A 21,243-nucleotide genomic window follows, 5' to 3' on the forward strand; every position below is an offset into this window, starting at 1 on the left:
GGGAGCTCCTGGGCACTGCACCCACACATCTACAGTCACCAACAATGCCCTTTGGGCAGGACATGCTTCCATCAGTCAGGGCACAGCAAACACCAGTGCAGAACACTGAATGGAATGTTCCTTATGACATTCCCCAGGAAAGAGGATAGGGCAGGTTCTGGATGCACATCTAGAACACTGCCAAGACCAACACAAGAGCAGACAACAGCCATGAGAACATTCGGGCTGAGCCAAAGAGACTTGGAAGCCCCAGGAGAGCAGGAGCAGCCCCAGGTCAGAGAGGTGTCAGGGCTGTCTGAGGGGTTCCTGCCTGCACCACTCCACAAGGAGGGGCCAGGCTGCCACCACACCCAGCAAGGCCATGTCACTGTCGAGAGCCCCACTGGTGACCACATCAAAAGGCAGAGACCAAACCAACTCAGAGAGCTCAAACACACAAATTTTCATATTAAACCGACTTTTTAACCTTTATTAAGAACACTCTGTGGCTTCTGCTAATCCAAATGCACTAAGCGCTTTGCACATAGCCTAAAATGCTCCAAAATGAGCACATCTAGCACATCTAGCCACTGCAGAACACAAGAGCAGCAAGGTTTCCTAAGTGCATCCAAAGCATCTGACACTGCTATGTGTGCTGCATTCCTTTTTGATAAAGAACAACAGCCACACACACAAAAAAAAAAAATCAAAGCCAGATGATTCTAGTTCCAAGCAGTAGACAACATAAGGTTACAGAAGAGATACTGGGGTGTTAATGTCCATACAGTAAAACCCAGTACATTTTCAAAGGAAAAGATGGCTTTACAGTGAAACTTTAAATCTCACCGTGTCTCTAAGCACTCACTATTAGGTAACACAGTTTTCTACTGAGTCACTGATCAAGGTCACTTCAAAGTACAATTCATTTTAACCTTGAAGTGGCCATTTGCCTCTCCTCTCCTCACATCCATTCTGCCTTTAGCTCATGGGCAATCATCTGCTGTAGGGCTTTACACTGCCCTCTGCTCCCTTTCCCTTTTATGTGGTCCCTACATCCTTTACTCAACTAAAGTGACAGCTTTTAGGTTTTCTTTATTTTCTCATGCCAAATACAATGCCTATGTCATGTTCACATTAAATTAGGGAGGAGCAACTACAAATTAGGGCTGCAGTTGGTTTTCCCAGCACTGCAAGAGGAAGTGCAGTAAATTTTTATGTAAGTTAATTCTTCAGTTATATAATCTTACTGGACATTCTGTATTTGAGAATAATTTACATGCTAAAAAGCTCACAGAGAGTTTTAAAACATAGTATTAAAAGTCTTTACCTTCTAACCACTTCTTTCCAGCCTTCTTCTCTTTTCTGGCCTCTTTTTGGACTGGTGAGATTCAGCTTTACATTTGGAGAGGTCAGAGGCAGGGAAACAGACTTATAAGTAGTCGACAAAGAATTCGAATGACCTTCGCCATCAAGTCTGGGAACAGAAATGTGCTGATTACAAATTACAGAATAAAACGTATGTCAGCATACAGTTTACATTCCTGCAGCTTACAGCTAGCAGCATAAATTGTTTCTAGAAGAACCACCTCTAACAAGGAGTCAGAAGGATGCATTTAGCTTGTTCTGCTGCAGTGAACTGCACAGGACCCCAAGACTCTTCCAGCAAACCTTGGATGAAAGGTCCAAGGTAGAAACAATCTATGTCTGAAGAACAGAACAGAGACAAATTCCAATTTTTAACACTCCTAATGGGAGCCCAAAACACACACCCTCTTCTAACCACAAGGGTTGATGAATCCACTCATTCTGCAACTAACTTGAATCTGGGGAAAAATAGGAAAATATCCTCCCTTCCCACTCCCAGACAAGCATCTCAGTCGGTCTGACAACAGCCCTGTCTCCTGCCCTTCCTGATGCCACAATGTCTGTGGTCTCATTGAAGCTGGCCTCTCTGTCAGCCCAGTGTCCTGCAGATCAACCTCACTGCCCTCCCTCAGAGCAGAAAATGGAAAGAGAGAACAAAACTTTGGGGGGATCACACTTGTATTACTCAGATGTAAAAACAAACAAAGACTACAGACCCACATGGGATCAAAGCCTTCTGATTCAAACCAATGACCTCTTCAGAAAGTGGTGTTGTAAAAGTTATCAGAACATTTCCAGGCAACTGAATGACCTTTTGAACCATTCATGTGCCCCTGTGAGTTCCCTGAGTTTTTCTGACTCTCACCTCTGGCTCGACAAGGTTATATCAAACTGGCCATCAACCTGGCAGGTGAAATGCTCAGAGTCATCAACTTCTTCTCTCCTTAAAAGAAAGAGATTGCAAGACAAATGAGTTAATGATGAAACCATAAAACAATCAAAGGGTAACAAAACCACTTCTGTATGTGGATGATAAGTAAAGCTGGAACTTCCTTATTAAATTCCCGGCATATTCACTTTTTAAGATCTGTTCTAACAAAGCCGACAATGAGACATGGATGCCTAAAAAGTGCAAAGAGAAAATGTCATTTTGATCAAGTAGTATTAAAAACTAGGCAAAAATGCCAAAAAATCTTGTTCTTATAAGATTTAAAAGAGGTTGTGTTCAACAAACTTAACACAGCTATGCAAATAAAGCAGCCTCAGTCTCTCTAGGCTCTGGGAATGGTGTAGAGCTTAAGCTACAGAAAATTGACACAGGCACAGGTGGAACCTTGTGAAACAACAGGGAAGGAACAGTCTCACCTTGTTGGTGTTTTGGAAGCCGAGGTGCTGTTCTTTTCTTCCTGAGAGGGGATGAGCAGTGAGGCATAGCGCCGCTCCGAGGAGTTTGTATCCATTGTGAAGTTCAGCTCTTGGCTTTTCCCTCCACTGCTGCTTTCACTATTGCAATCTGTGCTATCCAAGTTATCTGAATCGCTGTTCCCACTCGCACCACCACCTCTTGGCTCTCCATTTATTTTGTTTTTATCTGCTTTTTGCTGTGCTAGAGATATATGCTGATCTGGCAAAATTATCTGCATATTCTGAGGAGTCTCTTTAGTTTTATTTTTCTTATTTTTTCTATTTGTGCTGGGGGTAGTCACCACATTAGCTCTCTTCTTCCCAAAGGCATTTGTGAAGGTAGTTGAAGTAGCAGAAATTCCAATTGTAGTTGTAGTAGTTGCACTTGGAGGCTCTATAGGAACTTCTTGCTCCACTGAAAGAAAAGCAGTTTATATACAATCAGAAAACACAAAATAGAGAAATCAGTGCCCTCACTGAATACACTACAGCTGAAGTTATGTTCCTTGCTGAGCTGTCAATTCAGCTGTAAATCCTCCAAGAGTGAAAGACTTTTGTGAACAAAGGAGGGGGCTGAAAAATGAGCAAAGGAGTTTTGCCAGGCAGCAGCCATGCAACAGTGTCAAATACAAGAGGCCAGCGTTCAAAGAGATTCCTTTACCTTGATGGTTAGAAGGTGGCACCCCCACAACTGCACTGTTTATAGAAACACTTGTTCTTTACCTTCATCATCGTTTTCTTCTTCATCGTCATCTTCTTGTAGTTCCAGAGTTTCCTTAGGCTTGTTTTCTTCATCTTCTTCTTGTTTCCTTTTTTGTTCCTCTTTCTTCTTCTTTCTCTTTTCCTTTCTTTTCTCTCTTTTGGCTGCAAGAGCTTGTTTTCTGCTCTCCTCTCTTGACTATGTAGGAGAAAAGAATCCAAATTTAAACATTTTCACACAGATTAAATTATACTTATAATAAAGATCTTCCCTAGAAATCTGGGGGGGGGGAAGAAAAAAGGAGAGAGAGAGCACAACGAACTAGAATGACTTTGGCACATACTGAATCATTACACAAAAACTGGACAGACCTTATGCAACAACAGCACTAGCTGGTCCCAAAACTTCTAAGGAATGATAACAAAGTAATAACCAAAGCAGAAGTACTAAAAAAAAGCAGTTTTACTGGAAGATCTTTTCCTCTCAGTCCTTTCTCAAACATTTAATAAGTTCAGTGATATTTTTGTTCACATGTTTGATTCAAAAGCCAGCACTCAATGGTTCTAATTTTAACCTTTTTTTCTTCAACATATGGAATCAGTCATCTGCTGCACTGTTTGTCCACAGCAACTGATGTGTGCTTAACAAGTCCACAACCTGGAAAATTCAATAAACTAACATGGAGCTTGTCAAAAACTGTGAGATCCTCCATTAAGAGAGCCCACTCAAGACTGGGCTCCAGAACAATTTGCAGTACTCTCAGCAAAGGGAGAGGGCAATTTTCTCCACTATCTGCTCAACTCTGATTCCATAAAATGCTTATGGACTATGATTTACACCCATAGAAACACACCATGAGACTGGAGACCTCCCTTACTAACACTAACACATCCTCTGTGCTGAGGTGATCCCAGAGAGCTACTGCCTAAGAAACTCTTGGTAAGTCCAAGCTTTCCTAAAAAGGACAGTGGAGTGGCTGAAGCAGAAGTCAGCTTTAATTTGCCACCCTCAGTGTTTGCCTCATTTGTGTGATACACAGACGCAGTCAGAGTATAAAGACTGCCCCAAGAAGCACCAAAGGAAATGCAGCCTAGAGATTCACACACAGTTCAAACACTGTTACATGACAGCAATTATCTACTCACCTTTTCCAGGTCTAGCTCCTTCAGCAGTATAGTTGCATTTTTATTGGCTTCTGCAGCCTGCTGGTCCTTAGCTTTCACAATTGTCTCCACACACTGGTGACACTTTTTCAACAGGTCCTGAAATGCAAATTTGTCTTACTACCACCGTAATAAACAACAACTGAGGAGTGAGGCTTGCTCTACAAACACGAGATCAGCTCCCCTGCATTCAGAAACACACAAACTATTTCACAGAATGGGATCTAATGTTGATTTACTTTTTAAGTGCTGTGTTAAAAAGACATGCACAAATCTCCAAATCAGACGTAGGTGAGCAAACATTTACATTCAGTTTTTGAACACTTAAGAATTTCCCATGGATATTTTTGCTGAAAGTTCAGGCCAGGGTCTTCTCCCCAAGGCCAACTCACCTTGTCCGTGATGGTGGCTATGTAGCGCATGCACTCAATGTCTGAAGGAAACTGGTTCACTTCTTTCACCAGGAACTGAACTACTTTCACATGCCCCTAGAACACCAAAGAAAATTATCATCGTTTGTATACAGTCGTCAACATTCATCATCAAAACCACAAGTATGGTACCTCTTAGTTCAATGTAAAACATTGAAAACAAGCAAGAACATTTCTGGTAAGCTGCTGTTTGGGAAGAAGGGCAGCTCCTGCTTGCTCAGTGCTGACAGCACAGGTGGCAAAGACAAGCTCTTCAACAAGTTGTTTTTTATTTTAAAATACAAGGACCAGAGGCAGATCCTCATGGTTTTAGTAACAACCAAGACATAAGACAACCCTCTTTAGGCACCATTTGTCACCCAATCCACTCTCTTGCCACTACCCCCATGGAGCTGACTTAAACTGTTCAATCATAGGCTAAGTCAGATCAGGAAACTGAGCCACCTGAATGTTATCCTGGCAAGCACATTCCTCTGCTCCCAGGGTACACTGTGCAACCACACAAAGCACCCATGTTGCTTCTGAAGTTATATAAAAGCAAGGCAGTGTCAAAAGAGGGGCAGGCTCAGAATTTTTGTCAAAAAAGCTGCACACTTATTTACTATTTTGTGAAAGGCAAAGCAGCTAGAGTTAATAAATTCCTCTGGTTATACTCTTTTCACCTGACACCAGAACTGATGGAACCATCCCAAAGCAATGTTCTTCCTGCCAAGAAGAGGCAGTGGGTGACAGAAGAGCTGACTACACAGTGTCCCATCACAACAGATTAGGCACAGAGCAAGAGAAGCACAAAGGAACCAGGACAGCTTATTGCAGACTGGTATTGTGCTCATCTCCAAAGCAGGACTGAAATGAGCAGTACAGACTGCAGAAATATGGAAATCTCAAACAGTCAAAAGTTTTTGCACAGTGTACAACTGGAAGTGATAAAGCTAACATCATTTATGGAACCAAGTTTTTTCAACTCTCAAAAATTGGATCTTAGTGAAGTACAGTAATTATAACTTTGAAGCAGGTATTTTATCAAAGCAGTAATTTTGCCACATTATATTTGATTCGTCCAAAAACCAAGCATTCAGACTCAAGACGAAACGAGAGGCACTGTTTTGAAAACATGAAAGAAGTTGGTGTCCTACCTTGCGAAATGCTGACATAAGAGGGGTAATTTTCCTGTTATCTGCAGCATCCACATCTGCCCCTGCTTGCACAAGCAGCTGCACCACGTCATAGTGCCCCCCATTGGCTGCCAGCCACAGCGGGGTGTTTCCTTTCTTGTTGCGAACATCAATGTGTGCCCCTCTGCAAACACAAACCCAGAAATGGGATGAGGAAAGGTGGAAGTCAGAGAGCAAGATCAAAAAATGTCAAGAGTACAACTGGATATAGAACTTTAGAAATTGAAATACAGTGGCAAGATACGAGAAATTCTGTCCCTGAATTTTATCGGCTTCTGCAGCCTGCTGGTCCTTAGCTTTCACAATTGTCTCTACACACTGGTGACACTTTTTCAACAGGTCCTGAAGTGCAAACTTGTCTTCCTACTACCATAATACTTACTACCACTGTTTCATCTGCAGGGTAGTGACAAGGGGCATATTTAAACCTCCCTGACAGAAATGAATGCTAATTTCATGCCATCTACTGCGCCAGAGATATGCAACAAACAGCCTTTAAATTATCAGTGTGGTGACTACCCACAGTACAAAGCAGCCCCTTGAGATTTGAGCAGCACACTGGGTTATGCTTGAAAAGCTCAGGAGCAACTTCCAGGCTTTGCCCCCCAAGTGACAGTGAGGAAATACTCACGTGGGAGCTGCTGGATTCATACACAAACAAGCTGCCCAAACCAGACACTGTCTGCCTGCCCCTGGTCCCAGCTGCCTGCTTCGCTTAATTAACACTGCAATAGTCAGATATGTCAGGACAACACTGCAGAGTAGGGGACAGATTTAACATCCTATTTTCAAAGCTTCCCATCGCCCTTGCTCTCAGGTGCACGAGGTAATGTGAACAAGAGCAGCCTTGCCACAGAGGAATACAGAACAAATGTGCCACTAATCATTAATCGTGACTGCTTTGGGTTGGAAGGGACCTGAAAGCTCATCTTGCTCCAACCCCAGTGCCACGGGCAGGGAAGCCACCCAGGAGGTCAGGTTGTTCAGAGCCCCACCTACCGTGGCCTTAAACACTTAAATGAGAAGAAATGATTTACCGATTAATGAGGAGCTCGCAGAACTTGTAGTGACCCTTATCTGCTGCAATCGTTAAAGCCGTATCTCTTGAGGAAGGCACAGGTGGGGCGTTCACATCAGCTCCTTTATCAAGGAGAACCCTTCCAACCTCTGCATAGCCTCCTGAAGCTGCTTCCATCAGAGGTGTGAGACCAGTCTGTGCAAAGAGAACGAGTTACTCTGTGAAATCTGCACAATACACTTTAGATAAGACATAAATGATTCCTACAAAGGGAAATCAGATTTTTATTTAGCTGCTTATATTTAGTTTAGGAGCCTAACTTCAAGCAGTCTCTTCCTCAAAAACGACCCCAAAAACCCAACCAAAAAAACTCCCAACAACAAAACAAAACACCCACACACAAACCAACCAAACAAAACCAACCCAAAACCCAAACACTCTTGGGCTTTGATTTATACAAACCCAAGCAAACTGTTGACTAAGCACCACCAGATACCTGTCTCAACAGCAAATGCAAAGTTTATAACAAGATCTCTACAACAGAGGTTAGAACAGATTCAAATGAAGACACAAGTGCTTCTACAAAAATACTCAGAAACTGGCTTTATAGCTTTTCTCTAGTCTCCCTTGGCACTGAGACTGATCTGGGCCCAACTTAGTTGCCAGGTCAGACTGTTAAAAAAACTTACACCAGCTGCTAACATGCCCAACTGACCATTTGAGAGCTGGCTTTTATCCATATCCCCTTTTCTCCAGCCACAGTCATTCCAGAAGCAGGCGGGGTAGACAGACACAGCAATTATTTCAGCAGCCTTAGGAGTTACCAAAAATTCCTTTGTGCTGGGGAAATCAGTCTGGCTGTCTACACAAGCTTTAAGCTTGCTTTATGGCAGGAGACACAAAGCTGTCCCAGAGCACCAAAGGATGGGACCTGTGGAGCATTTCAGAGGCACAGAAGGTCACAGTACTGAAGCCACGGGTTCTACAGCAACGTAAAAGCTTTACAAAGTTTGACTGCACTACTTTGGTTGTAGACAAGAAGTCTGTTCTATATGAGAATCACAAGCAACACTAGTCTCTTCCTGCCTAGACTTCACTTGCATGTAAAAATATCTGCATCTGTTCTGTTACTGAGTATCACGTCAAGTTTAAACCTGAAAAAGTCTAGACAAGAGTCAATCTAAGTTTCATTATAAACTCAGAAGGACCAGTCAGCTTTTCCCTAATGCAAAAAAAATACATCATCGTTGATGCTTTTTTTTATTCTTTAAAAGAAACCACGCTTATTTCAGAACATTTAAGTGCTCTGATGTAATAACTCCTCTGAGCCCAGAGAGGCTCAAAGTTACAGGAAAATTTGAAGAAACTTGATGACTCAGAGGCAATAAGTCATAAGGAAAGGCAAGTCCCCCACTTACCTTTGCCCTGTGCTCGACATTGGCCTTCCTGTCCAAAAGCAGACTGACCACCTCTGCCCGGCCCTGGAAGCAGGCCAGGGTGAGGGCTGTGTTGCGGTTGGTCTCGATCTGGGCGTTGATATCAGAGCCCATATCAAGCAGCAGCTTCACGGCAGGGACGTGGCCATTCATAGCAGCCAACATCAGAGGAGAAATCCCCAGCTTGCTGCCAGTCCTAAGGGAAAGAAACAAACTGCAGTGCCCACGGTGGAGGAAAACCTCTGGGAAATATAAGTGTATCCAAGAGCATCAAAATGTTTTGTTGGAAGTCAGAAAGGAACATGTAACCTATACAGAATACAGGCACTGACCTAAAATAGTAGCATTTTTAATTGATTAGGAGAAACCACCAGAGGAACTATATGCAATAGATAATTGCAATTTATAAACAAGAAAAATACATTTCAGCTGTTACACGTTCTGATGGCTGAAGCAGACATAAGCCTTAATCTACATCTGATTTTTTCAAAGAAAAACCTGCTTCTAGCACAGCTGCAGCTTGAACTTTCTCTACTTAAAGAGTTCTCTCGCTCTATCTAGTGTTAGAATAGATGTCAGTTTTCTTAAAATGAATAGAGACCAGGGTTAAGAGACACTGCTGTGTAAATTTGCTCCTCTGCCTGAAAAAGACATCTTCAAACACAAACAGCTGCCCTGAGCATTTGGCTGCTTCCTTGACGTGGTTCTATTGGAAACAGTTTGACTTCCAGACCTCAGAATGGTGGAAAAGGGAAAGAATAGGTTTGCAAACTATAATCCCTTAAAACTTAGGTACAAGTCAGATGAAATTTGTGATAGTAAAGGACTTAAAAGCACTAAGATAACATGAACACAGAAGATGTCATCAGTGTAAAGGACGTCTGGAAACACCTGAGATTCCAACCTGTGCACCAGGATGGAGCCAACAGAGAGTGCCTGTGCCACACTGCAGCTCAGCTGGTCACATGGTACATTACCTGGAATTAATTTCTGCCCCAGCATTGAGAAGAATCTTGATGATATTAACATAGCCACCAGATGCAGCAAGGCTTAATGGCGTGTAATCAGACACATTCCTGTGTTCTTTATTTGCTCCCCGGGCCAGCAGCAAATCCACAACCTGAAAAGACAGGATGAGTATTAACACATATATTGTGGCCTTTGCTATTATCCAGGGAGTGAGAGGATGCTATCACAAACTTTCCAATGTAATACCAGTTTCCTTTATCAACAGACAAGATCCCATAGGAAAATCTCCACCCTCTTCTGCTTGACCTTTCCCTATCTCTGTACAGCTTCCACAGCCCATGACCCCAGCAGCTGAGCACTTGTCTGCCGAAAGATTGTTTTACCTAAATAAAACTGCAAGGCTTTAAAGTGAAGCTCTTCCTGGGAATCTTAAGTCTGAAAACAATAAATCTACCCTTCTCCCATAAGGTCTCACAATGTTTGAGCATCCCTTTCAGAAAAATTCATCTCACAACTTGAATTCAAATGACATTTCAGCCAAGTTTGACTATGTGTATTACATATATTTTTGAACTTTGAAAAACAAAAACAACCCATGTGGTAAAAATCAGAGTGGTTGATGTTAATGGAACCAGGATGAGGAAGGACTCCTCTATCAGAAGTTGCTTAGGAGAAATAAAATGGGAGAAAATGAAAACATTTTCATGATGTACTGTATTTAAGTGGGCCTCAATTTACTATTAACACAAGATAGGTGATTTCCAAACAAGGCATTAAAAAAGACTCTCTTGCTAAGCCAGAAACATAAGAGGTAGATTCTGGCATAAAGAAAAAAACCAAAGAGGATGAACAGAAGACTTCAGTTGTTCAATATATAATGGTACTACTACAGGCCATGCTGATCTTGCCTTTTTATGACAAGCACTCTTACTGTTAAATATCTGCAATTCAAAAGTAAAATGGAAACTCTCCAATTTTGGCAACTATTTTAATCCTTATATTAATCTACTATAAGAGCTCTTGGACATCTCCACGCCATCTTCTAAGGTACTGTGCACATGACTGAAATAGGAAGGATTTCACAAACCTTCTTTGGACAACAACACACACACACACACAGATCTGACAGAACTCTGAAACATCCTCAAAAGACAGGTACAATGTGTCCTGCATTGCATCTGCACTTATCAGCTTTTGTCACTAAAGCCATGTACTGCCTACACAAAAATCACAGTTTCTGTCTTTGTGTGCCTACACCAGCTGTTTCAGGCTTGAGAATAGGGAAGAATGATAAAGGAAGTGCTCAGTGAATAAAGTTATTCAATAAATATCTGCCTCCCTCACAGAAGTACTTACCATGTGAGGATACACTGTCTGAAGAAAGACCACAAGTTATCACAAGTGACCATGATCATTAACTAACAAAACTGGGATAGGCAAGGGAGAGAAGAAAAAAAGTCTTAAATTTCATCTTCCTTTCTTGGAAGACAAAAAACCTTAAATGAGCTACACTGAAACAGGTAATAAACCTTTTAGAAAAAAAAAAAAGTCACATGTATCAACAACAGAAGAAACCCAACACTGTACAAAAAACCCCCTAAGTGCAAGTAACAACTGAAGCCCTCTGAGGACAGGTCTGTACCTCCTGGCGTCCACCGGAGCATGCCAAGGAGAGCGGAGTATCCTTCGTGCGCTCCGACTGCGCCTCTATATCCCCACCTTTGTCCAGAAGGATTTCCACAACACCAACATGTCCAGCAGTTGCAGCCAGAATCAAAGGTGTAAAACCTAGAAACAGGAGATTGCATTAAGAAGCAACCTTGAGTATCTCCAAAGTATTACTAAGGAGCAGAAACGCACAAATGGGTTGATGCACAATGACTTGTACTGTCTCCTTCTCACACTGGGGGTTTCCTGCTGGATGCCACAATCTCAGAGCCTTTCCCAACCCTCTTCTGACCCTGTCACATCGAGGCTCTTAAACAGCCTTTGGCTGGAATCAAAGGAATTTAAACAGTGCTTGCAGTGATCAGTTTGGATTAAGCTCTGACTAACTCCTTCCTCGGAGAAGTTCCAGCTTTCTGCATAATTGCTGTTAAATTAAGCTCCAACCAGTGACCACATGTGCCCTGCATGTGTTGCTGACTGCCAGTGGTTAATGTGAGCTCCACGTGGCATAGTGGTTTTGTTCTCTCAGCTCTACAAGATGTGAGATCTTGCTGAACTCTGTTCCTGAGAACAATGATACCCAACCTGACAACTGCCACCACTCAGCGCTGACAGCCAAGACTGGCTGGTTACCCCATCAGCTCCTCCATCCAGCTTGCTGAGGTCATTTGTAGAGGGTGAGTTATAAGGACAGAACTGCCTCACATGTCACAAATTTGCTTAAGATCCCACTCAGGTGCAGACAGCTCAGCAGCTCATTGGCTGTCTATGACCAATGCTACTACGTGAAGTGCAAGAACGCAGTTCACATTTTGAAATTCACTGTTTCAAGGTGTTGTTCATGGTTAAACTGTGCCATGGCTTTCACTTACCCTTCTTGTCTCTGTGTTCAATATTGGCACCACGGGCAATGAGCACAGACACGAGCTCCTCGTGCCCCCCTGCACACGCCAGGGTCAGCGCAGTGTCGTGATTGCTTTCAGTCTTCGCGCGTAGGAAAGAAAAAGAAACAGATGTTCACAAACAGAAAATAAAGACAACTTGAATTATTTTCTTCCCAAGCAAATGCAGTCCAAGCTAACCTCGACTACTCACATGTGCATCGATGTCCACTGATGGATACATGGGGAGCACAGACTGTTGGGGCACATTGCTGGCTGCCTGCGGGCAGGGCTCGGGCGTCGGGGACTCCGTAGTGTGCGAGGAGCTGGTGGAGCCACTGGGTACTCTGCTATTCACAGCTGAAAATGAATGCAGCAGTTTATTAATCCACTCTTAGCAATGTCCCATTTTCTATGAAAAATAATTAAGTTCCATAAAACTGCAATGGTCTAATATCAAAACAGTAACAGGGGAAACAAATTGAATGTTCCTAAAAACAAAAAGCGGCTTTGAGGCAGTTAAACAGTGTAAGCATCGTCTCCAAACTGCGATAAGTTAGAAAATTATTTCATTAATTAGTCTGTATGCATTACGGGTGTGAATTATGAAGGTGATTAGTTACCCTTTTCTAAGTGCAGCCTTCACTGTTATAAAGAGTTCAATCGTATGCTCAGTTTAAGCAGGCAAATTATTTATCCCTAACACACAAGCCTGATGTTCAAAAACATAGTCTTGTTCTGCAATCCCAAATTTTTTCACATAAAGGTTAGTGCACACGTAGCCTCCAGAGAAAGTTTTCAGAGCAAGATGACTGACAGCAACTTACATTATTAATCATATCTCAGAGTTAAACCAAACCAGGAAAGTGGAAGGGAAGCAGACAGGAGGGGGCAGTCAACAAAAATAAGAAAGCTGAAAACTGTCTGTGCTCCCTAAAATTTATTCTGATTGATGCACAGCCTGTAAATGATGTCATCCTGAAGATCCAGCATTGCTCAGGGACACAAGGAATGCACTTTATCTTCTTTTATTAATAATTGAGAATCAGAATTTTTTCCACCTGGTTTTAAATCACCAAGTAGAGAAATCTCTCTGGACATCCACTGCAGGGCCAGGACTCCTGCCAGGCTCTGTAACCTGGTGAGAGTCCAAGTGGAGCCTGGATCTCTGTAATCACCTGGGATTACCTCCAGGAAGGTGTAACACACCTACATACTGACTCCCCATGTGCTTTAGCTTCAGTAATCCCTGCTGATAGAGCAGCTGGATTTCACAAGTATTGTCACTGCTGGATTGCCAAATGTCTCTATTGTGTAGCCTCCTCAGTTGGAACACCCAGTGATCTTTAGTTATTCCAAAACACACAGTATTTAGCAGCATTCCTGGAAGATGCAACTAAAGGAAAACACTAGCAGCTACAGGTAAGAAACAAACAGCAACAGCATTTTGCCTTTCTCCAAGTATTAAGGGAAGATGCACTCAAACCTGTGTATGACTGAGAGAAAAATATTTGCAAACCAGTTCAACCTTCCTCATTCTACTGACAGATTACACACCAGCAATTGCTCACAGGAAAACAGTGTAGATGGAAAAGTCATAGAAAAAGCCCCAGAATGACCATTAACACCACTAATTCAGCCTATAGAGCTGCCAGTGCCTGACAAAGGAAACACAGACTGAAGCAGGGCAAGATGGGTCACTTCCATTGGATTCTGGAAACACAGCAGGGGGAGTCACTGAAATTTGGGGAGGTTCTATTTTCAGTTGTATTTTTTAAGCAAACACTTCTTGGTACACAGGCAAAACCAGCATTAGCATTTGGTCACTGCGTTTAAACAATGAAGTACCAGATCTGAATTCCTGCTACAACCTTCATGAGCAAACCAGATCTGTATTAAAAGTTTCAAATACAAAAGCTCACTATGATTATCACTTACAGCAACAAATGAGCATTAATTAATAAAACATGATTGTTTTCTTGCTTAATGCACTGAGGTGCAAGATAATAACTGGATTTCTACAGATTACTCCTTCCAAAATACACACATCGTATCACTTAGGTTAAATCAAGTTGGTCCTTCCTAGTGGAAGACACTGGCTCAATTATTTTATCTCTTGCAACTACAGATACACATAAAACCACATGCATGTGCTGTGCATGCAGAGCAGTGTGTGCAGAGGGACTCCACTGGAGCCAGATTAAGGGTCTTAAAGTGATTAAAGTAATATATTCAGTGTTGCTGTCACAGTTTCCACAAATTCTCTGTATTTCACAAGCATGACTGAAAATATAGAAGTATTTCTTGCATACTTTAGATTTTCATCATGTGTTTGAAACATATGAGTGTGCACTAAGCACTTCATGTGCACAATAATAATATTAAACATAGGAGAGAACGACCAAGGCAGTAGAAATAAAGATAAACCCTGCACTGATTCCCTAAAATGTGGTTTAAAGTAAAATCTAACAAATATTCTTAGAACATCCACCAATTAATCACCCCCTGCATAACTGCTGAGTTTACAAAATGGCAGGATTTTTCAAAATGCTATTTTTTATTTCCTCAGTGTGGTTGGCAAGCTGGACCCATGGAGCAGCAGTATAACTTGTGGTCTGTGGAGCAGAAAAAACCTGAGACCTTCTGCCTCCAGTTTCATGGAGCTGATTTATCCCAGCTTTAGTTACACAGCAAAATATAGATTTTAAACTTGAAAATGACCTTGCAGCAATGGTTCCAACATGGCATTAACACAGAACATCTGTGGTGCCACAGCTTAGCAGTGAAAGCAGCACTGACACTGCCTGCCCTTGACTCCAGGGAAATGCCAATTGTGTGACAGAGGTTTTAGATGTGTCCATAGGCTTCAATAATCAAAAGATTTCCTTACAGAAAAAAGTGATCATACACATGACAAAATCCAGGTTTCCCATGTCCTGCAAAGGGTTTGCAATGTTCCAAAGGGTCTGTGTTTGTATGACTTGGAAGCTGAATGCTGGTCTTTAAAGACATGGATGACTATTTTCAAAGTTACGAAAAAATACTAAAGGAAACACGAGTAAAACAAAAAGCAGGAACTGGGTATTTTATCCAAATACAACTGTGGAGCATTGACAGTACCTGGAGCAAGCAGCTCTGGATGAGATTTCAGCTGTAGGCTGAAACTGTGGCTACCCAGCTGCTGTCATGACACGAGCACTGACATTCAGGAATACTGGACTTAGATTGCAGTTCCTCTTTCCTCAAAGGAACTGCGATTTTCAGGACAGAGAAAATCATCCTTTTTCAAGCCTGAGCAGCCTTTCAGCCTGTCCAGGCAGCTTCTCAGCAACCAGCAGCTCCTCTTATGGCTTACCATTCCTCACTCCAGTTTGTCCCAGTAACCAGTTTTACTCCAAACACCATTGCTCGACACAGTAACTCAGATGTCACCTCCCAAATCCTTACCTTAAAATACCATAATTCTGTATCGTCAACTACAGCCAGAATGTCAGAATCAAACAACAAAGCTTCTCAGAACACATCTGAAATTTCAGTTTGGAAACATCAGCTCACAGGACGAGAGTGGGACAGAAAAGCACACATAGTCTCTTGACTAAAAATACCAGCTCAGCAAAACAAAAAGAAACAAAAATATTCCAGCTAGAGACAAACCAGCAACACAGGAAAGTTCCTCATCCTTAATAACCCAAACCAGAAAAAAGCTTCAATTCAGATCCTACAACTATGAAATATACAATGGAAAATGCAGAAGGTGAACTGAAATGAAATTCCAAATATGCAAGACAAGAGGCTCCAAGAAACGAGACAGATACTGAGTAATGGAAATGATAGCTGTGTTCCAAATTAATTCATTGGTTTCCCACTCTAAGCTGCACCAAGTCTGTGTCTTTTGTAAGCCCGGTTAAAATTTTGACTGCAGTAAGTCACACCTTTAATGAACTATTAGGTGCAAGATTTTTGCAGTAGCACATCAAAATAAACTCCAATAGAAACAAAACATTCTGGAGTGGAAAGAGCTGCTTCACTTTTAGGTTTTAGCTGACTTTGCAAAAGGTACTTGGTTACTTCTGTGTGGTTTTATGAAAGAGGGGATGTGTGCCATGACTCACTGACACTTTGCACCTTGACATCCGCCACCTAAACACCTCTCAGCTGACACATCCTGCCAGCAAAACTGTAAGATAAATACTCAATTTATGTATGTTGTCACTGTTCAGATGGTCAGCAAAATACAAATTTGTAGCATTATAGAAATTAAAGTTCTCCCTTACAACTGGTCCCAGCTGAGCCTTGGAATGATGTGCCTCCTACATCACAGAATCCCAGAATGGTTTGGGTTGGAAGGAACCTTAAAGATCTTCTCATTCCATTCCCTGCCATGGGCAGGGACACATTCCACCATCCCAGGTTCCTCCAAGCCCCATCCAACCCAGCCTTGGACACTCCCAGAGATCCATGGGCAGCCTCAGCCTCTCTGGGCAAACTCGGGGCCTTACCACTCTCACAGGGAGGAATTTCTTCCCAATATCCCATCCAGCCCTGCCCTCTGGCAGTGGGAAGCCATTCCCCCTTGTCCTGCCCCTCCAGACCCTTATCCCCAGTCCCTCTCCAGCTCTCCTGGAGCCCCTTTAGGCACTGGAAGGGGCTCTGAGGTCTCCCCTGAGCCTTCTCTTCTCCAGGTGAACACCCCCAGCTTCCCCAGCCTGGCTCCAGAGCAGAGGGGCTCCAGCCCTTGGAGCATCCCTGTGGTCTCCTCTGGAAATCACCACTGCTAAGAGCAATACTAAAAGCTATTTCAGGGCAGAGGGAAAAATAATTTCTGTTCTTCTGAAGCAGTCCCCACCCAAACTGAAATACTCAGAAGGAATAAAAATGCTCATACCTCTTCTAAACCCAGAGTCACTCACTAACATCACTGCAGCTCCAGCTGTGGGATCAAGGGGAGCCTTCAATGACATCCTGAGTGTGGGACACAAGCTCCCTAAAACCCAAGCTTCCCATGCACCAGGCACAAGTTCCTGAACCGTTTTTCCTGGCATCTGTAGTGGGCATGTAAAAACAGATCGTGTAACAGTTTTTATTGCTCAAAAGTTCTCTATAAAATTAAGAACTGATGGGTAAGTTTGTGGGAAAAGTGCATTTTAGATATGGATCAAAGAGTTCAGAATATAAGTAGATAAATGTATAGTTTGCTTTTACATGGCTATAAATCTGAGATATGGTAGGATTATAATTTACATGGAGGCCACTTTTACACAGTCTGGATTTACAAAGTGGGAAAGATACCTATCTTCTGACAATTTTTTTTTGTAGGGGAAGGAAGTGAAAGAAACTTATGAACTTCAGAGAAGAAAATATATTTCAATAAAGCAACGTCAATACATTCCTGCAGAAGCCTCTGGAACTCAATAGCTAAAGACTCCTCAAGTTGCATTTCTGTAAATGTCACTTCTAACGCAGAAGAAGGTGCTATTTGTAGTGATTTTTGAAATAAGTAAATCTCATGTCTTACCAAAAAATGTCTTTAATTACTTAGCAAAACCAGTAGCTGTTTTCACAAAGCAGACCAATGTCTAGTCAACAATGTCTATTGCAATCTTGTTTCCCACAGCACAGTTCTCACACTCAGCTGGACTGCAGCACTTTTCACCGTGGGGACACTGAGTCTGTGGCTGTAGAATGAGCTGCTGACCACGAGAGGGTACAGGCTCCATGGCCTTGTGCCAGACTCGTTCAACTCTCAGCAACAGCAACTACTCCAAAGACTAATCCCCTGCTGATTATGTTTTCTGTTACCCATTCAAATTTTCCTCCTTATACACTCCAGTACTAAAATTTTGAGTAATAAAAATTGAGAGTGTTTTAATGTTGGCTGAGTATTCTGAAGAGCACCACAGAACAGGGAGGGAGGCTCGTCATGCCAGAACAGGGGGAACTAAAACTGATGCTCTATAAAACAACTGGAATTACAGCAAGGAGAGGATAAAACTGATGCTCTATAAAACAACTGGAATTACAGCAAGGAGAGGACAGGAGCTGGTACAACCACTCCACTACTCCACCAACTCTGGGTTCCAGGGGAGGTTGCAAAGTCACAAGTAGTCTTGACTTGCATGAGCTTGATGCGATTACCGTTCCAAAGGCTCTCAGGAATGGCTGCCCAAAGATCTCACTGCACACTTCTACAAGCCTTGGCATCAGAGGACACGGCAGTGACTACGAAATGGGAGGGGCAGGGGAGACAGACAGGAAAATAATGGGCAGATATACAGGCACAAGGTACAAAGAAAAGTCAAAAAACACTGAATAATAAAAAAAAAACTACAGACCAAACAATACTGGCTATATCCTACATACCTCCAGCAGCAAACCTCAATCCTAGTCAAGTCCACGAAATGAAGTGACCCAAAGTGATCCCTGTTTCTGCACAAGGGGACTCACACAACCCCACGTGTGGGCATTCCCATTCCTCTTCACACCAACACGTGGAAGGATGTTGGGGTTTTTGCTTTTCATCCAGCTAATAGGACATGTTTTTGCCATGTGGGACATCTAACCAGCAGATATTCCTGTACAACACCTGGGGTTTAGCAGGGATTCTGCAAACACAAGCCATCACAGAACGGAGAGGTTGTGCATGGATTCCAGGCTGTGCTTAAGCTCCAGCAGCAAGGAGAGGGACGTGTTTGCCCATAAAAGTGACAACAATTTGGCTCTTTCTAGAGATGGCTACCACACTGAAGAAAGTCGCTGATAAGCCTGCACAGAAAATTCTACAGAAGATATAAATCTGTCATGCTTTTGGGTTTCCTAATGGGCACTACTAATAACTTGTGATGAGGCTTTTTAAAGAAGCACAGAAAAAGATGAGGCCAAAGGGGCTAAAACAGATGTCCAGTACAGGAAGTTTTGCACTTTGGAAAAAAAGATATTTAAAAGTATCATGTTAGAATTGGAAGTCACTGTTAGGATTAATAGCACTAATCAGGAACTTTATTCTTAAGCAACTATTCCCAAACTGGAAAACCCCAAGACGTATTTGGAGGGAAGGAAAGAGAGGGAAACTGAGCACACAAATTAATGCAAAAATAGGTATATTTCTTAACCCACCTGCTATTAGGTCATCAAGAGTGTCGGTAAGCGTCTGTGCTGGAGTGGCAACCATTAATCCGTCTGGTTCTTGAACTAAGAGCCCCTGCCCAGCAATTTGCTGCTGCTGTCCTACATTCTGCTGATTCCCTAATGCTTTCTGAAGTTCAAGAGACTCTGTCCCATTATAACCTAAGTTACCAGAAAAATTACATTGCGGTGCTGGCAAAGGCTGGATAGGGACAAACTCTATTTGTTCAGCAGCTGGTGGAGACTGGTGTTGCTCATCATCTTTAGACAAGATTGTGTCAACCTGAGGTAACCCTGAAAAGTTATCCTCTGGCAGACCCTTATCAGCTTCCACTTCTGGGAAGACCCCTGTATGTGAGCACTGCTGCTGCAGGGCAGGTGGTGTGTCTGTCTGACCTTTGGTCTCCAAATATTCTTTGGTAAACTGCTGTTGGGTTTTCATCTGCAACTGCCTTTCCACCTTCTGCAGCTCCTTCAATATTTTCTTCTTCTTCTGTACTTGTTCTTCTCTGTTCTTTTTAAGTTCTTCAATCTTATCTTTATTTAAAGGTTCACCTTGAATTAATTCCAATGATTTAAGTTGTGCTTTTTCAATAGCACTAATTCTCTGTCCAAGTTCATTCAGCTTGCCTTCAGTCTCTTCTACTATGCATTCCAAAGGCTGGTATGGGTGAAAAGGTGGCAGTAGGTCCTTATCTGCTACCTGCAGGGAACTTGACTTCTGCTTGGATGCACCTAAGCACATGAAAAATGTTTGAAAAAATGCCATGCTGAAGATACCCCAAACCTCCCCTCTCACCCACCAAAAATAATAATAATTAAAAAAAAATAAAATGAAAAAAATCTTTACAACTAACACTGCACATCTGTCAAAGCACAGAAAGGTAAACCCTACACTCCATGTTAAGACAAGAAAGGACAAAGCAGATAGATGGAATTTTCAGTATTTGATCCTCATATCCCGTTGAGAACAGCTATTTTAATCTTACAAGGAACCTTGACAATTTCTGACATACATGACAATGCACTCAGGAAGGGGAATCAGCAAGAACAGCAAGGCAATTTACATGATTTACTGAGTTCCCAAAGTTCTTCTGTGCAGACCTTAAAGTAAGAGTATTTTCCAGAGGCTGACTTCCAACAGCAAGGCTAGGAGCAGAAAGACTTTAGGGTTGAGAGCAGACTAACCTGACAGTAAGATGATACTTTGAGAATTAGGATTTCTCCAAACATTGTAGCATTCACCTTCACATTACAAGCAGAATCCTGCATCTGCAAACTTAGTGCTTTCAAGTGGAGTGTGAAGTTTTAGCACCTTTTTAAAAATTCTGGGACCTAACTAACAACTTGCTCACTTCCCCTTCCAGTAACAAATGAACAATTCTGTTCATTATAAAGACTCTAAAAATAACCTTCACCAAAGGCCCACCAAACCTGGGTAGACTTGCCCCAATTCCTGACTGCCCTCAAGCAACCCACGGCTGCTTTCCCAAAAAGCTACATCTGGGAAACTCTAGTCACATCTTATTGAAAGGAATCTATTAAGTGCTGAAATTTTGACTATTACTCCAGAACTTTAATTAAAATTGTGAAAGGTTTTAGCCTGATTAAATAATTTTCTGCACTAATACTCATTTGCTTTACCCAAACACTGATATATAAAGCTTTAAGAAAAAAAAAAAGGAAAGAAAACTTGAAGTTTTAGAAAGCACACTCGCATAATTAATCATTAAAAGGGGAACTAAAATGATGCATAGTTTGAGCCATGGTTTAATAAAGTTATCTAAATATTACACAGTTAAGTGAAAGTCTGGATGCAAGAACAAAGCCATGGATCAGTCTCCAGCCCTGGAAGGATTAAGTTTCCTGAAACACAGTTTTATTTTTCTCTTTGGCCATCCTTCACCAGTACACTAATTCACAAACAACTTC

At 42.2% G+C, this 21,243-nt stretch overlaps 1 protein-coding gene across 11 annotated transcripts in view; it reads right to left on the reverse strand.

The window, feature by feature from the left end:
• The window catches only part of ANKHD1 (ankyrin repeat and KH domain containing 1), a 101,076-nt gene that overhangs the window by 16,404 nt on the left and 63,429 nt on the right, over positions 1 to 21,243 (reverse strand). For 9 of the 11 annotated variants that reach the window (XM_062502321.1, XM_062502320.1, XM_062502318.1 and 6 more), the window contains 14 exons: positions 19,303 to 20,046; positions 12,404 to 12,549; positions 12,181 to 12,292; positions 11,283 to 11,428; positions 9,649 to 9,791; positions 8,654 to 8,867; positions 7,255 to 7,430; positions 6,179 to 6,341; positions 5,004 to 5,099; positions 4,594 to 4,710; positions 3,472 to 3,646; positions 2,710 to 3,163; positions 2,210 to 2,287; positions 1,307 to 1,453 (listed from right to left, as the gene is read on the reverse strand). In XM_062502321.1, the coding sequence (XP_062358305.1) occupies positions 1,307 to 1,453; positions 2,210 to 2,287; positions 2,710 to 3,163; positions 3,472 to 3,646; positions 4,594 to 4,710; positions 5,004 to 5,099; positions 6,179 to 6,341; positions 7,255 to 7,430; positions 8,654 to 8,867; positions 9,649 to 9,791; positions 11,283 to 11,428; positions 12,181 to 12,292; positions 12,404 to 12,549; positions 19,303 to 20,046 (2,911 nt within the window). The remainder of the gene's footprint in view (positions 1 to 1,306; positions 1,454 to 2,209; positions 2,288 to 2,709; positions 3,164 to 3,471; positions 3,647 to 4,593; positions 4,711 to 5,003; positions 5,100 to 6,178; positions 6,342 to 7,254; positions 7,431 to 8,653; positions 8,868 to 9,648; positions 9,792 to 11,282; positions 11,429 to 12,180; positions 12,293 to 12,403; positions 12,550 to 19,302; positions 20,047 to 21,243) is intronic. The other 2 variants (XM_062502325.1, XM_062502323.1) reach the window with 1 other exon arrangement.

The sequence above is a fragment of the Cinclus cinclus genome, chromosome 14 (assembly GCF_963662255.1).
Source record: "Cinclus cinclus chromosome 14, bCinCin1.1, whole genome shotgun sequence".
NCBI classification, from domain to species: Eukaryota; Metazoa; Chordata; class Aves; order Passeriformes; family Cinclidae; genus Cinclus; species Cinclus cinclus.